Raw genomic sequence first — 16,034 nt, 5'->3', positions numbered from 1 at the left:
TCAAAATGGAAAACAAAACAAAACACAAGCTATGACGCAATTAAATGAAATTAAACTCTTCATAACTGATCTTTCTTTAAAAAACTGTTCACATTTTAGTTTAAAACAACTCCAGTCATCTCCCATTTTTAAGTATTCCTAATAAGAGAGGGGGTAACAATTATACAGTTTGATCAATGTAAACTTTCTTTGTCACACTTCACTGGTGGCCAAAAAGCTTAAACATGGTATAGAAGAAGCAGGGCTGTGTGATCCTGAAACCAACAGGATACTGTGGGTAAGAGAAGCGAACAGGCAGCATCTGCTCCTTCCTCATTACTGCCGCTGAAGAGGGCCCTGAAGCCCCACTGCAGCGGTGACCTACAAAGAGGCGGCTTTCAGATGTGAATGTATAACTGTGTGAGTATGAGTAAGACAGCATCGCTGAAAGGCTTTCATGAATGAATGAAGAATCTAAAAATAAGTCTCCAGTGTCGCTCACTTCTGAAATTAAATGACAATGAGTGAACCAATAAACTGCACAGATTTTCACTGTGACTTGAAACAAATGTGGGCATTGATATTTGTTAATCTATTTATTTATTTTCGTCCTTTTTAACCTATCACAACGACCCGTCTTCAGCTTTGCTGAACCTCAAGCCTAATCTCAAATGTTATGTCTGTGTTCTGTCATTAATTGCAGTTCTACTCAGTCACAGGATGATGGCTTTTGTTTTGAAGGGCAGTTTTTTACCGGAAGTTAGGAGTATTGTTTCAATATACGCCCCGCCCCCTCGCGTCCTCTGTTGGTACTGCAGGTTTCAGATTAAATTTACTGTACATGATCTATGTGGAGCAACGAGGAATCAGAGCCTGAGCTCTGCTGCAACCAGGTCGAGCTTTGATGGAAAGCTTTCATTCAGCATTAAGTTATATATTTTTATCCGAGCACAGCTCAAACAAATACAGGTGATGTAAACCAATAGAGTTTCTGCCTTCTAGGAGAACAAGGGAGCTGTATTTTTGGTGGTTATGCATTGAATTTAGCATGCATCAGATCTAGAAATGTGATTATAGGCCTTGACCTACATAAATATTGCTTGTAACATCTGTTTAATTAGGTTCCAGGATCACCACATACTTCAGAGGATTGCAAGCTATAGTCTATAAATTACAATGAGACAATATTTAAATATTATTATTAGATATTATTTAAAAGATTCCAGATTTAATAATCACCTTTTGCATGATAAAAGGTCAAACAGTACAAGAAGAATTAAATGTTAATTAAATCTACCTCTGACTGGACTGACTTGTCCATGTACTGTATCCCCCATCTGAACCCTCTTTACTCCACTTTTTGATGATTTTAAGCTTCTTAAATATATATATTAAACGTGAGGAAATACAGGCGGCATATTTTTTTTTTTTAATGTTTATCATATTTCATATTCCACACTTTTTACACTGTAAAGTTAGCAAAGCTGTAGTTCATGAGTAACCATTCTTAAAGCGATACACGTTTTAAAAATCGAGAGCGTTATAGTTATAGGAAACATATAAACATAAATATATAGTTAGTATAAGCATTAATTATTGGAAAGTGATACAGTAAAGTGGTGAAAATGTGTGAAAACAGTCGGGAGAGTTCGGGGTCAGCTACTTCCTGTGGTTGGGCTTTTTGAAAGGACCGGTTGGAGCCTCGCTCTGGTCCCGACCAATCGGAAGTGAGTATTTTTCGCGCTGGCTGGCCGGAGAGTTTGAGTTTCCCGCAAGCTTTTGATTCGACTTGAATGAAATCCTTCGCTTTACAGGATGAATACGGCCATTATTTCCCTTTAACCACCGAGAGGAGATTCAACAGGTAACCACACGGAAACGGTCTTTCATGTTATTGTCAACGCGGAGGATATTAGCCGGCATTAGTTTTTGCAAATGCACTTGTTCGGGGCCGACCATCCATTTTAGTCAGGGAGGACCTGCTAGCTAGCATGCTAGCTAACTATGCTAACGCTGAATGGGCGATTTGACTTGGCGTCAGTGGTACATCTGCTAGCTTCGGCTAGCACGGTTAGCTTTTTGAAGCGAGCTGTCATGGCGCCTACAAATTGAGTATATCACCGAAACAATAGCAAAACAGTTTACAAAAGCTACGACAGTCATCCGGCCGTGCCTGTGTTTATTTATTCACGTGGACACTTGCTGTAATCACGTAAGTTTGCCCGCACGGTAACCTCATTTAGCTTTTGGGTGGCGGCTTTGTCTAATTGCTGGAATGCTTCGTAATGGCTGACTGTAGCAGTGACAGAGATGCCGTTGTACGGTACGGGGGAAAATGCTCGTCCGTGGCTGGGATCCATGAGATTCCAACATCGTGGCTGCCGCTTCAGATTGTAGTCGGTGCCCGCTGCATGCATGACATGGCGGTGTAAATACTGTTTAAAGTGATGTTGTGGATTTACTTCAGAGAGAGTTGATGGATAACCTCAGAAACGACTGAGCGGCTTGTTTTAACATTACTGTAAATAGACACGTCCAAGGCGCCTTGCAGGCACAAAAAAAACCCTACAGTCGTTAACGCCGCATTTGAACTGAAACCACACTGCAGCATGCTAATGTTAGCCTTTAATCGATGATGATGGGATGCATTCATTTCCATTAGTGCTACTCCCGAGTTGTCAGCTGCTTCCATTTCCGCGGCTTTTCTCGCCGGTGATGCGGTGGTTACGCAGCACAGCCAGCCACCCACTCATTGGGCATTGGCTGCATGCGGTGGAGCCTGCAGCCTGCCTCCTGCCTTCTCCAGACCGCTTTCCACAGACTGCAGCTAGCAGCTAGCTAGTCCTCCTGTTTTTTTTTCCCAGGAGAAAGCCAACTTAAAACTGTCGCGGTAAGAGCTGTTCCTGCCCGCCCTGTGGTTTTTGTTGGTATGCATAGATGTAATCGAGAACGGGGTTTGACTTGACCTCGTTCACATTAGTTGTGATCAACCTTAACAGATCTGGAATTCATTAAGGCATTAGTAATCATTAAGTATACAGAGGTTTTGTTGGTTCCGACTCTTGGTCGAGCCGAGCAGCACGACTTTTCTTGCAAAAACATCCAGAGCTGCGCGGCTTGCAGATTCCGTGACAGGTGCAGTTTTCCCAGTCGCCTCCGAGCTCTGTGTTCATGCTCCGCTGGAGCAAGTGAGTGCCATTTTGTAAAATGTGTAACGTTATGCTCGTAGGATTCATATCCCAGAATCCCATTTTACAAATTGCAAAATGAAAAGCACATGAGATGGTGAATGTCGTCTGATTGTACCTGTGGATTAAGAAGTTTCTGTGTGTTTCCTGTCCTGCAGCCCTGTAAGCCTGGAGGGGGTTAGATGGGATGGACAGCATAGGTAGCTCCCTGCCTTCGATGCCTGAACCAGCCAACCCGATCAGCATGAAGCAGCCACCAGAGTCCCTCAGTGTACGGAAAGGTGGGGGGGACATGAGCAGTGAACCTGCACTACTAATGGACAAAGCTGCTGCCCAGCTGGCCGCCACACTACAAGACGGTGTCCTTCAGAAGATGGCTGGCCACAGTCACAACAACCACAGCCACGAGAGGCTCAAAGACCTCACTTCACGCGTGCTCAACGGGGACCAAGATGCGCTGCCCAAGCTTTGTGCTCCAGAACCACAGATGATTAAAGCTGCAGAAGTCCCCGCTACGAATGGCACCCATCAGCACAACTGCACTCCTCATCCTGAACCTGAGCTGAAGGTGACGATACCGCAGGTGGTCATGCAGCCGCTGTTCGAGCCAAGCTGTGCCAATGGCACCAGTTTTGCCACAACAGCCGAAGAAACTATATCAGGATGTGAGAAGAGACAGGACGCGAAGAAAAGAAGGGGGAGACCTCATAAACCAAAACCTCTACCAAACTCTGGCATCACTGTGGAAACACTCGACCACACAAACACTGAGGCCGAAACCGGAGAAGCTGAACAGGTTTTTGCTTTTATTCCTGATTTTAAAGAAAACATTTGTTTGCTTGTGGTGAATACTGCAAAAAAATATCTAACTAATACTGCTTTAAAGACAAAGATCAACACTACAGTTATTCTGATAGAGTTGTAAAGTAAATTATAAGTGATGTGTATTGTGCATGTGTATAACTGTTAGCAGATATTTCCAGGTGTAAAATAATACTGATGCATTATGTGTCTGGGATGGTTTTTGGGGAAAGGAAATGATTTTTAAAAAGGGAAGGACTCAGAAAAATGATTAGTTTCTATTTCCATTTATTGAATAACTGATTGTTCTCTTCCGCAGTCTGATCTCATCCCGGAGCTGACAGCAGAGGCCCCTGTGCTGATGAGTTTTTCTGTTGGGGATCTGGTTTGGACCAAGGTGTCAGGATACCCCTGGTGGCCTTGCATGGTGACCACAGACCCCGAGTTCAACAGTCACTTCAAACCGAAACAGAAAGGTGAGAGACAGTCATGGCCACCTACATCAGTTTTAATCTTTTACGATTAAGAGTGAAGATGCTTTATTACATGCTTACATTATCATTTTCATTTCATAGATCACTTAATTTGTGTTTTTGCAGCCAGCAGCAGGTCGGGCCTCCTGTACCATGTGCAGTATTTTGGAGACGCTCCGGAGAGAGGCTATATATTTGAGAAGAACATGGTGTCCTTTACTGGGGAGGATCAATACCAGGAGCTTAGTCAGGGCAACAAACAGCCGGCCGCCCGTGTCATCCACAAAAAGGTAAATGAGCTTCTCCTCCTCGGTGACACTCCTGTGGAGGATGTGGCCTGCTGTTGTTTAGAAACCTTACAACGTCGAAATACTTCACTTCCTTACAATGTTTTACACAAGGTTTTAAATTAGGAGAAGTGCGATCCAAATAAAAGCCAATCACAGGCAATTTTAAAAGTGCTGATTGTGCCAGCAAACATTTTGAAACTTGATTAAAACAATTGCTGGATCAGCATTTTCCCCCCGAAACTTAACGAGCAGCAACATGTTTGATTTATTATCTCAACACCAGCAGAAAAGAAAGGAATAATACATTCATGCAGATCACTTTTGTTATGTTTATTTGTAAGTCTTCTCCCACACAACTCTCACATGCATCTGATCAAGTGTGTAATGTTGTTTTTGAATATTGGCCTAGTATTTGTTTAAGGTCGTCTTCTCGGAAGCAACACGTGTTCTGCAACATCAGGACTGTGTGTTTTACAACCTGTCATATAATCTATTTCTCCTTGTTTTGTGCAGACGGCTCCCTCCGTTCCCCGCAAGCTCCAGGTTCAGTGGAACATGGGCGTGATTCAGGCCAAGGAGGCCGTCAGCATGTCACTGGATGAGCGCATGGCGAACTTTGCGTTTCTGTATGATGATGACGGCCCTCACCTGAACCCACACATCATGGAGAAGCTGAAACCAGAACCGTGCAGCGCGATGGAGCAGGAAACAGGCTCCAGGCTCATCCCGGATCTGTCATTGCTGCTGGCGGACCCTGCCAGCGACCCCACAGCTGCCCCTCAGTCCCAAGTCAGCACTTCAACAGGGAAAAAGACACTAGTACCCAAAAAGAAACTCAAAATGGGAGACTGGCAGAAAAGGGGCAAAGGCCACCTAAATGATTTCCTGTTGACCAACGCTGTTTCTTCCAAAGAAATGCTTCATCAGCAGCCAGACTCACAGGTTTGGACAACTCAGATTTATCTCCTTGACATGGGATTATGTTGCCCGGTCCCCACACAGGTTTTAAAACCAGGGACGTGTATGAATGATAAATATTCATATCTGTGGGGAAAACACACTAGAAAAAGCTTTTCAGCTCAACGCAACTTTGTCCTATTTCGGCAGCCTGAGAACATTTTTACGCAGCTTTTATATGATACGTTTGGCTCTTGTTGTTTTCTCTGTAGGATCCCACCACTTCTGCACCAGATTTACAAGCTGCATCAGTCATACCTCAGAAGAAAAAGAGGAGACCCCGACAGGCTCAGTCTACCACCAAGACTGTGAGGAGAAGGAAAAAATCCCCAGCGGACAACAAAACCTCTGCCCCTGTGAGGAAAAGGAAGCCCAAGCTGGTTTCTTCGACAGAAGATGTTTTGGAGCCAGTCTTGCTTCCAGTTTCAGTTCCAGGTTGGTTAAAAGTTGAAACGTGTGCAGCCGATCTACACTAGTCAGGAGTTGGTTACATCTGGCTGAGGCTGGTGTGTGTTTACCAGAACTGTGGAGTCCATATGTGGCTAGTAAAATGGAGAAGTGGTTGGTTTATTGTGGAATTTATTCTTGATTCTTGATCAGACTGAAGCTTAGAAATGCTTAAAATGAGTTGGGTAGCTTCTTAAGGTTGTCATACAACACAAAAATCACTGATATCGCTAAGATAATCACTAACACCCAGTTTTAATGGCCATTAATTGCTTATTTCTTTACTGCAAATGAAAAGTTTTCCTGATAGCTGATTTACTGGAACTGAATTCTCTTTTGTTGTTGAAGGTGAAAAAGTGAAGAGAAGACGAAAGAAAAAGACTCCTGATGAGCAGACGGCTGATCCCTCAGGTGAGTCAGATTTTTGATGAATTCTTCTGTAACATTATTAAAATGCAGAAAAATAAGTTAATTCAAGGGAGCAAAAATGAGTAAGCATGACAGAGTTCCTCTTCAAACTGAGTTGGGCAATTTATTTCAGCCTTTTATATATTTTCTTCAGCAGAGTTACTCACCACAAGGCGGGAGACGGCTTTTAAATGAGTCATCGGTCGACTCTAAAAGCTGCCCAAACACATTAAGTGTTTCCTGTTGTAACGATTAACAGCAGATAGAAATCGGAGGCCAAACAATATTAGGGTGTTGACCTTCTTTCTATTTCATTTTTTAGTCAAGAGGCAGCGGAAGAAGAAAAGGCCACTAACAGATGATGATGCTGCTGCTGCAGAGAAAGCTCTGCAGCCTAAAAAGAGACGCAGAACAAACAAAGATGCTGAAAAACAGGTGAGTTTTCTCATCATGTTCTCGCAAGGTAACAGATATTGTGGAGGAGCGTGTTAAGATAAGCATTGTCTTGAAATGTATCAGTATGATCAGCCACAGGTTTGTTCCCCAGCATTTTGTTACAGAAACCTTAAATTTTCTTGTTTATTGTCGAATCTTCTCAGGCCTCCGCTTCAGACGGAACGGAGAAAAAGCAAAGAAGAAGGAAGAAAACTGACAAAGACGTGAAAGAACCCAAGAGACGGCGGAAAAAGTCAACCGCCCTCCTCACTGGTAAACCATCTTTATATTCTGCACTGAGCTTCTTTTGAGTTCACATCTAAAAACAATGATTTTCTCTCAGCATCCTCGCTCTCGACTGTAGCTATTTTGTTCTATACTGTACTTCACTGTCCTTGTTTCTTCTCACAGAGGAACAAGACGCAGAGAAACCAAAGCGTAGGAGGAAAAGGAAGCGGGATGGAGAGAACCAGGCGACGCCCTCCAAGGTGAAGAAGAGGCGGTCCTCGCTCTGTCTTGATCCCGAGGTGAGAAGATGAACTTGTAATTTTTGCCGTCTGATGTTGCCATATGGTTATTTTATGATTTTAGCCTGCAAGTGCAATTCAGGTAGTAGTGATATAATCAGACAAATGTATTATTAATGGTAAAAGTTGCTCCGCTGGCAGTAAATAGACTTGAGTTGCAGGCAGTGTGAATGTATAGTTATTTAATAGTTCACCACATTTGTTTGCTGCAGGGCTCTGGGAGTGAAGAACGTCCCGATTCTCCGAGTGACAGTTTAGACGGGACGAAGAAGGGCGAGCGGAAGAAAGAGTTCGTCTGCCAGGTATGTTGCTCGTGTCCACTGGCTTTACCTGGAGCCTCTACCTGTTGCCATGGTGCATCGTGGCATCGGCGCTCCACTGATGATGCCTTTTTTCTTTTGCCACGAACAAAATCAAACCTATCTGCCTAGCAGACACAACCCATGTAGCCCTTGTCCTTGAAGATACCCCGCTGCATCGCTTCGCTTGTATGAACACCCAGTGTGAGCAGCCTGTCAAACCAGCCGTTCAGGATTGAGGAACAGTGAACCAGAACATGTCTTGCAAACAAATACCTTAATGTTCTTTCTTTCACTTTTCTCTCTGTGCATATTTGGAAAGTTCTGGGGCTGCTGGTCCAGTGAAAAATAAACATTGTGCCACTAAAACTCTCTTGGACATCTGAGTCATTGATCAGTGCAACATTTCCTCCCGTCTCTGCTCATGTTTTGGTGTGTATTTTTGCTCCTTACAGACGTGTGAGCAGGCTGGTGAGGACCTGGTCCCGTGTGAAGGGCAGTGCTGCGGGATGTTTCACCTCCACTGTCTCGGTCCGTCACTCAAACCTGACGAGAAGCTGCTGTGTCAGGAGTGCAGCACAGGTGAGCAGTTATTTTATCTCAGAAGTGACTTTCTCTCTGCACTCCATCACTTCTTGACTGACACAATGGCAGCCACTTGGATAGGAAGGTGTAACTGTCCCCTGAGTGGGTCTGTTTTATTTACAGCTTACAGTTACTTTATTATTTTATATCTATGAATAATACAGGTGATGACATCATGCCTCACATTCTGAAAAATGTTTTCTGGTAGTTTTCTCTGACCAAATGTCAGTTATTCAGTTTACAATTGTATGAATCGGATCAGTCATTGCTGCTTTTCTCCTCAGGAAAGCACTCGTGTTTCCACTGTAAGCAGTCGGAGGGCGACGTGCGTCGCTGCCACGTCCAACACTGCGGCAAGTTTTACCACGAGGCGTGCATCCGCCTCAACCCCCTCACTGTGTTCGACAATAAGGGCTTCCGCTGTCCGCTCCACACCTGCCTCGGCTGCCACTACGGGTCCCGTACCAAGCACAAGGCCGCCAAAGGTGAGGCTGTGCAACACGACGCGTCTCATTTTTACTGTATTTTTACTTTTACAATTATTACTGTGACTTGAGTTCATCCTGGCCTCAGTTAAGGATCAAATCCACTCGTTGCAAAAGTTTAAAAATGACTAACCTTCGTGTTTATGTCACAATATAAAAGCAGTTTCACTTACCTCTTACATATTGAACTTCAGTTCTGCAGTTGATGGAATTTTTTGTGTGGGCAGGACATTTATGACTCAACTGTACAGTTTTTAACAACTGTAAAGGAAACACATCATCGTTATCAGCTGGGAAAATAATGCTTTGTCTCTCCCGCTCTCTGAACTGTAGGCAGGTTGATGCGTTGCTTGCGCTGCCCTGTAGCGTACCACGTGGGTGACCTGTGTGTGGCTGCAGGCAGTGAGATGATCACCAACACCGCCATCATCTGCACCAACCACTTCAATGCCAAGAAGGCCTACAGCCACCACAGTCACGTCAACGTCAGCTGGTGCTTCGTCTGCTCCAAAGGTTCGCCTCCTCATTCAAACACTGCATGCGATCCTGCTCTTACATGACGTCAAGGTTTTATATTTTCCAAATGTTCCTGTAGGGCAACAAAGTGTCGTCTGAAACTGATCAATATCTCTTTAATCTGTGTGAGGAAATTAATTCTGGCACAGCAAACTGTGCTGGAGCTGCAGCAGGGCGGCTGTGAAGCTGTTAATCACACAAACTGCTGCAATCTGAGAAAATGCTGAAACTCCAGCAGTTTCTGAAAAATCAGCTTTCAGCTGAAATCAGAGCCTGTTTTGCAGAGACGGCTGTAAAGTCAGATGGGAGTTATCTTCTGAAAATAACTACCTTCATTTCTGTTTGTGTGGGGTGGAGTTAATGAGTGGGAGTTTTCTGGGCTGCATGTCGGACTTCTTTTGTTGTGCTGATTTTATAGCCCTTGTGCAGATGACTCAGCTGTAATTAGTGTAAAGTTTTTCCACACTCGGGTTTTAATTCGGTCTCTATTTTTCCTGCAGGAGGGCAGCTGCTGTGCTGTGAATCTTGTCCAGCAGCTTTTCATCCCGACTGTCTTAACATCGCTATGCCTGATGGGAGCTGGTTCTGCAACGACTGCCGGGCCGGAAAGAAACCGAAATACAGGGACATCATCTGGGTCAAACTGGGAACATACAGGTGAAAGAAACTGATCAGTGATTAAATTCTGCTGCAGATTTTTTTCTTGTTAAGCCTCGACACTCAAACACCTCCTATTTGTTCCTCTGTGTTTCCTTTTCAGATGGTGGCCTGCAGAGATCCACCACCCCAGAAACATCCCCACCAACATCCAGCACCTTCGGCATGAGATCGGAGAGTTCCCCGTCTTCTTCTTCGGCTCTAAGGACTATTTCTGGACTCACCAGGGCCGAGTGTTTCCTTACATGGAGGGAGACCGAGGCAGCAAGCACCAGAGGAACGGCATCGGGAAAGTCTTCAAGAATGGTGAAGAGATACAGCCGGGAATTAAATCTTTTATTCAGTATACTGAAGTAGTTTATATACAAATGTTCTACCGTGTTAATACGATGAACACAATAGAGGAATTTCTGATTTGGATATTTTTAAGAAGCAGAAGTTGCACAGAAGTCTGTAAAATAAGCCAAATAATATGTTTGTCTTCCAGCAGGATAACAACACTTTTTATGTAGTCATAAACTCTCTCGTTGCGTTACCCAAACCACTGTGACATTTATTTCTGAGCCTCATCTTCAGCTCAGTGTTCACTTGAAGGTTTCCACAGATGAGATGTGATGACCTTTTGTTCTCTCGTCCTCTCAGCTTTGTTGGAGGCTGAAGCTCGATTCAAGGAGATAAAGATTAAACGAGAAGCTAAAGAAGCACAACAGAACAGCCGAAAACCACCCCCGTACAAATTTATCAAGGTCTGTAATCTCTTTGCATCCTTTTGCTTTTGTTCAGTTGCAGTTTTAAAGATACAAAAACAATCAATACATGAGAAGAGGATTCTGAATTCATGAATAAATGAATGAAATTTTACTTCCGGCAGGTCAACAAACCCTTCGGAAGGGTTCAGGTCTACACCGCAGACATCTCCGAGATCCCCAAGTGTAACTGCAAGCCGACGGACGAGAGGCCGTGCGGGTTCGAGTCCGAGTGTCTGAACCGCATGCTGCAGTACGAGTGCCACCCTCAGGTGTGTCCCAGCGGGGAGCGCTGCTGTAACCAGGACTTCACCAAACGTCTCTACCCCGACACCAAGATCATCAAGACGCCCGGCAAGGGCTGGGGCCTGATCAATCTGCGGGACATCAAGAAGGTACTTTTAGAGGCACTTAAGCCAACACAACAAAAATGTGGATCGTTTCAAGTCGTCACTGGTCTGACGTGACGTTTCTCAAACAGGGTGAATTTGTGAACGAGTACATCGGAGAGCTGATCGACGAGGAGGAGTGCAGGGCGAGGATCAAGTACGCCCAGGAGAACAACATCACAGATTTCTACATGCTCACCATCGACAAGGTGAGCTGCAAAGACTGGACATGTAGAAATATATTTTTTGCTCCGGAGAGTGTCGAGGTGCTGCGATCTCTGCAGCAGCACCTTTTCTACTGGGAGCAAGAGAAACAGACTGGTATTGCATTGGGAATGTTGCATTACAGGCGATTGTAACATTACAGTAGTCAATACTACAACCCAACCTCAGCTGCTTATATAGATGAGATAATGTGCAGTTGTAATGGCTTATATAAGAAACTGTTAAGTTAAAGAAAGGTGCAACACGTCACTAACTCACAATCTGTTGATCTTCTGAAGGACCGGATCATCGACGCTGGTCCGAAGGGAAACTACTCTCGCTTCATGAACCACAGCTGTCAGCCCAACTGTGAGACGCAGAAGTGGACGGTGAACGGCGACACTCGGGTCGGTTTGTTCGCCGTCCGTGACATCCCCGTAGGTGAGACAAACAGAGACTGGATGGAATGGACTCTACATCTTTTTAAGCCTCGCCACATCGCCTTATCGAGGTCATTTTTTCCTGATTGTTTTGTTTTCCAGGTACTGAACTGACCTTCAATTACAACCTGGATTGTCTCGGGAATGAGAAGACGGTGTGTCGCTGCGATGCTCCAAACTGCAGCGGGTTTCTTGGTGATCGACCAAAGGTGAGCGTCGCACCTGCGGGCTTATGTTGACATTAGGTAGAGTGAGAGGTTACCACAGGAAAAGATGTGAAGTTGTCAAGGCAGGTTCAGTTGCATCAAATGTACACATCATTTATCCATAGACTGTTAGAAATCATCCTGACGGGCTGTTTTTCTCTGCAGAACTCCAACGGCCAAACAGCCGAGCCAAAAGGGAAGAGGGTGAAGAGAAAGTATAAAAAGAGGAAATCTGAGGGAAAGAAGAAGTCTGACGACGAGTGTTTCCGCTGCGGGGACGGAGGTCAGCTGGTGCTCTGCGACAAGAAGACCTGCACCAAAGCTTATCACCTGACCTGCCTGAACCTCACCAAGAGACCCTTTGGTAAGAAACTCCTGATAACGAGCCTTGGCGCACAAAAAGTCATGAAAATTTCACGATTTCAGATTCTGTATTCCTAACTTTGTGTCCACATCGCTCGTCCTCCCTGCAGGACGCTGGGACTGTCCCTGGCACCATTGTGACGTCTGCGGGAAAAACTCGGAGGCCTTCTGCCAGCTCTGCCCCAACTCCTTCTGCAAGGCTCACCAGGAGGGGGCGCTGCGTCCCTGGCCCGCCACAGGACAGCTGTGCTGTCTTGAGCACGACGAGCTGGAAGGACCGGACAGCCAGGATCAAGGCGTCGGCGGCGAGACGAATCCAACGACCGCCACTACTGCCGTCACCGCCAGCCGTCCTAAAGGCTCCAGGAAGGCAGACGGAGCCGAGGCCAAAACGAAGGGCTCCAAGAGGAAAGCAGCAGAGGCCTGAAGTGACCTTTGACCTCCCAGAGAGCCGGAAGACCAAACTAGACTCTTAACACCTGCTTCCCCTCCCGTTCACAAACAAAAAAATAAACCCCTCGTACTGTCATTAAAGCAAGGCACTGTACATCTTCGTCATCAGGGAACGCCGCTGATCTCTCACGTGCTCGGCAAACGCCTCCAGCTCACTGCTCCAACACGTCACGTTTTTATTTTTATTTTATTTTCTAACATTTTCAGGTTTCGTTTTCTCTCATCTGCACTGAGTCGAACCATCTGTGGTAAAGCACAACGCAGCCAAGCGAGTGCAGGTCAGGAAACTTCAGTTCCACCAAACAAAACACCTTTTTTTATTATTATTATTATTATTATTATTTTATTTAGTTTCACTGTTTTCTTTTCTTTTTTTTTTTGTCTTTCTAGCATAACAAAAAGAAACCAGTTTGTTTGTGCAGCCGAGCGTCGTCGTCTGCTAACTTGAATCTCAGTCAGCCCCCTTTTCTCTCTCAACACGGATGATCTTGAACAGCAGAGTTTTATAGCTATATCTATATATGTGTATATCAAAGACCAAAATTATGATTACTGGAATAGTGTAAGACATCAAACAGGTTGCCAAATGGATTGTTTTTATTTTTATATATAGTGTATATATGCCAGATGTAATATCGAAGACACTATGGATAGGCCTCAGATGACCTCTTCTCTTCTGTTTCGTAGCCATAGGTTACATTTAACTGTAGACATTTGTTTAATATTTTACAACCTGTAATTTTTGTTTTAGCTCAGTTTTACTGTTTAGATTTTTTTTTTTTTTTTTTTTAAATAATAATATCGGCATGCTGAACGATGGCAACACAACCCTGCCTGTCCAGAGAACGAGGGATTACAGAAAGTACAACACCGAGGGCGCGTTTTTCTTTTTTTAAACAGCCGCCTGACGTAAAAACACTACTGGGAGGTCTTGAACGCTCTGCTCGATGTTTAAAAATGAAGGAAAACGGGGAGATCTTCTTCTTGAACGTTGCTCTGAGCTGAGTTTTGAATCCGAACCTTAAAGGTGCTGTTTAATTTTTTTTTTTTTTCTTTCTCCACTGAAGTATCTGAAAATCTTAAAAGGTACAAAGATTTTACTCTGTATAACTGTACACATCATGCTGATTCAAAGTCTGAAGGTCTTTCAGTGTCACATTTATTGATGATGATGATTTCATTGAGTAGTTGATCAGGTTGTTTAAAAAAAAAAAGAAAGACCTCGACTTTTTTTTATTCCTCAGGAGGTTTTTAGTCTCTAAACTGCATCCTGCCTGTTGTTGACTTGAACGCAGGCTAACGGCACACTGGCTAACAACTCGTAACTGCAATTTCTGGTGAATATTTCATATTGTGTACAAGACGTGAAGCATAACAAAGACAGATTAGGAAACTATCGTAGAGTACGGTGGCCATTTTGGAACACGTCAGCCTCACGTGTTCTGACAGTGTGACGCTGCCTTTATGTTGATTGAAGTCACTAAAATTAGTTGTTTTGATATTTAACCCAGAGCTGCACTAAACTAACATTTTCATCCCCAGCTGACAAATTATTTAAAACTAGAAATTCTCTTATTCTGGCTTCTAAATGTGACATTTCTTTTTGAATATCAGGATGTCACTGAGCTTTGTGAAATCTAATCTGAGACTTAAAGACCAACAAATTAATCGGGCAGATTGATCAGTAATGATTGTGATCATCTGTTAACGGCGTCACGCTCGTAGTACTACTGTCGTCAAACACTCACACGTTGATCTTCCAGGTGTCGATGTGCTACTTTAACAGATCTAATCAACTGAGACTCGTAACTTTGGAAAATATAGATTGATTACATGATGAAGCATTAACAAACTAAACCTGGAGACGGTTAGCGATCATGCATGCCAGATAATTTCTTTAACGAAGTTCACAAATCGACCCGTGCGTCACAATGTGAGGACAGTTTATGGAAGCAATCTTGTTTAACGTGATGCTCCATCGAGTGACGCCTGATGTCGATACTAAACGATTCCTGCATACGTTCACGATCAGCAAATCTATTTTAAAGGTCGTTGTCGAGTAAAGTCGCTGCTACGACCAACAGCAGACGTGTTTGATCCCCTAAACTGACTTCTGTGTTACGTGTTCCCTAAATCGATGAGCCGAACAGACTGCAGCTGTAATTTTAAAAAGATAAAAATGTAGATCTGAGATTTGGAAAAAAGTCTGAAATGTCCTAAAATGGCCGCCACACTAGCAGCTTTGACACCATGTCAGACGCCCGTTGATGACGCATGATTGCAGGTTTGGGGGGGAAACAAAGATGGCCGTCGTAGTTCTTTCACAGTATTGGGGAGTTTCCAGTTTTGCCATCAGTGATTTATTCTATGCTTCTCAAAATTTAGCTGTTATATTTAAAGTCTGTTCTGCATCAAGAGTTAATCATCTGCCTCAGTTTTTTGTTGTTGTTGTTCACGAGGCTACACAAACATCTCGTGCTTTTTTTATTTCATGTTTCACAACTTTCATCCTCAGAATCTCTTCAAACAGGCGGCTTGTTCTCGGACTGTTAAAGCCACTATCGGTGCTTTTTTTTCTTCAACGTTTCTACAAAACAAACCAGAGTTGTACAGACGCAACAGGAGGCCATTTTTTTTGTTTTTTTTTTATATCTGCACCTTTTGTTTTTTTGGGGGGGTTTTTTTTCCCCAGGGCGTGTGAATGCGACATGTCCAAGAGGTGCAGCGAGACTCGTACGAGTATTTTTCGACTTTGTGTGTATCCTAACCTTGTGTTGAGTGAATGTAGTTCAGCCAGTTATTTTTATAAGCACTGTAATTCCCTGTAGAGCTCAAAGTGTTAATGTGTGCGTAGGGGTTTCCTTCTGTAACTACTGTCATAGTAAACCAGAGACTAATATGTACATAATGTATAAGTGGTAATAGTGATGCATCTATTTGTAAATATCATACAATTTCTCTGACATTGTATGTTTTTTGTTTAAGGTTTTTTTTTTTTTTTTTTTTTTTCTTGTTGCAGTGCTGAAACACTTTTGTGCAGGATCTCACTTCTGTTGAATCGTGCAATAAAAAGTGACCAAACATGCAACTTCTGTCGTCCAGTTCTGATCTTTGCTTTATATTTACTTTTATATATCGTGTGAGAGTTAAAATTTTAAATTTAAAGGAGCCGTTGACTCTTTGTCT

General features: G+C 43.7%; 1 protein-coding gene across 2 annotated transcripts; it reads left to right on the top strand.

Moving 5' to 3' along the window:
• The first annotated feature begins 1,705 nt into the window (after positions 1-1,705).
• nsd2 (nuclear receptor binding SET domain protein 2) lies at positions 1,706-15,965 on the top strand. 2 transcript variants are annotated; one of them, XM_037072139.1, is made up of 23 exons: positions 1,706-1,843; positions 3,326-3,963; positions 4,288-4,444; positions 4,568-4,731; positions 5,245-5,673; positions 5,901-6,123; positions 6,484-6,546; positions 6,866-6,978; positions 7,143-7,251; positions 7,390-7,505; positions 7,718-7,807; positions 8,260-8,386; positions 8,674-8,874; positions 9,208-9,387; positions 9,891-10,047; positions 10,151-10,353; positions 10,690-10,793; positions 10,919-11,188; positions 11,275-11,391; positions 11,686-11,827; positions 11,929-12,035; positions 12,198-12,396; positions 12,506-15,965. In XM_037072139.1, the coding sequence occupies exons 2-23, from the start codon at positions 3,355-3,357 to the stop codon at positions 12,820-12,822; spliced, it is 4,197 nt and encodes a 1,398-aa protein (XP_036928034.1). In that variant the 5' UTR covers positions 1,706-1,843; positions 3,326-3,354; the 3' UTR covers positions 12,823-15,965. The 2 variants fall into 2 exon arrangements, with proteins under 2 accessions (XP_036928034.1, XP_036928035.1); XM_037072140.1 differs by lacking the exon at positions 1,706-1,843 and adding an exon at positions 2,771-2,869.
• The last annotated feature ends 69 nt before the right edge of the window (positions 15,966-16,034 follow it).

This window comes from Acanthopagrus latus, chromosome 16, assembly GCF_904848185.1.
Source record: "Acanthopagrus latus isolate v.2019 chromosome 16, fAcaLat1.1, whole genome shotgun sequence".
NCBI lineage: Eukaryota > Metazoa > Chordata > Actinopteri > Spariformes > Sparidae > Acanthopagrus > Acanthopagrus latus.
Note: the sequence above shows the minus strand (reverse complement) of the source record. Positions and strands in the feature narration are given on the sequence as shown.

Bases quoted from the DNA above. Each gene is read 5' to 3' on its own strand.
- nsd2 (XM_037072139.1), top strand. From the start codon at position 3,355: ATGGACAGCATAGGTAGCTCCCTGCCTTCGATGCCTGAACCAGCCAAC. The intron at 7,252-7,389 runs GTAAACCATCTT...TTCTTCTCACAG, and splicing joins GTCAACCGCCCTCCTCACTG to AGGAACAAGACGCAGAGAAA. The intron at 8,387-8,673 runs GTGAGCAGTTAT...TTTTCTCCTCAG, and splicing joins GTGTCAGGAGTGCAGCACAG to GAAAGCACTCGTGTTTCCAC.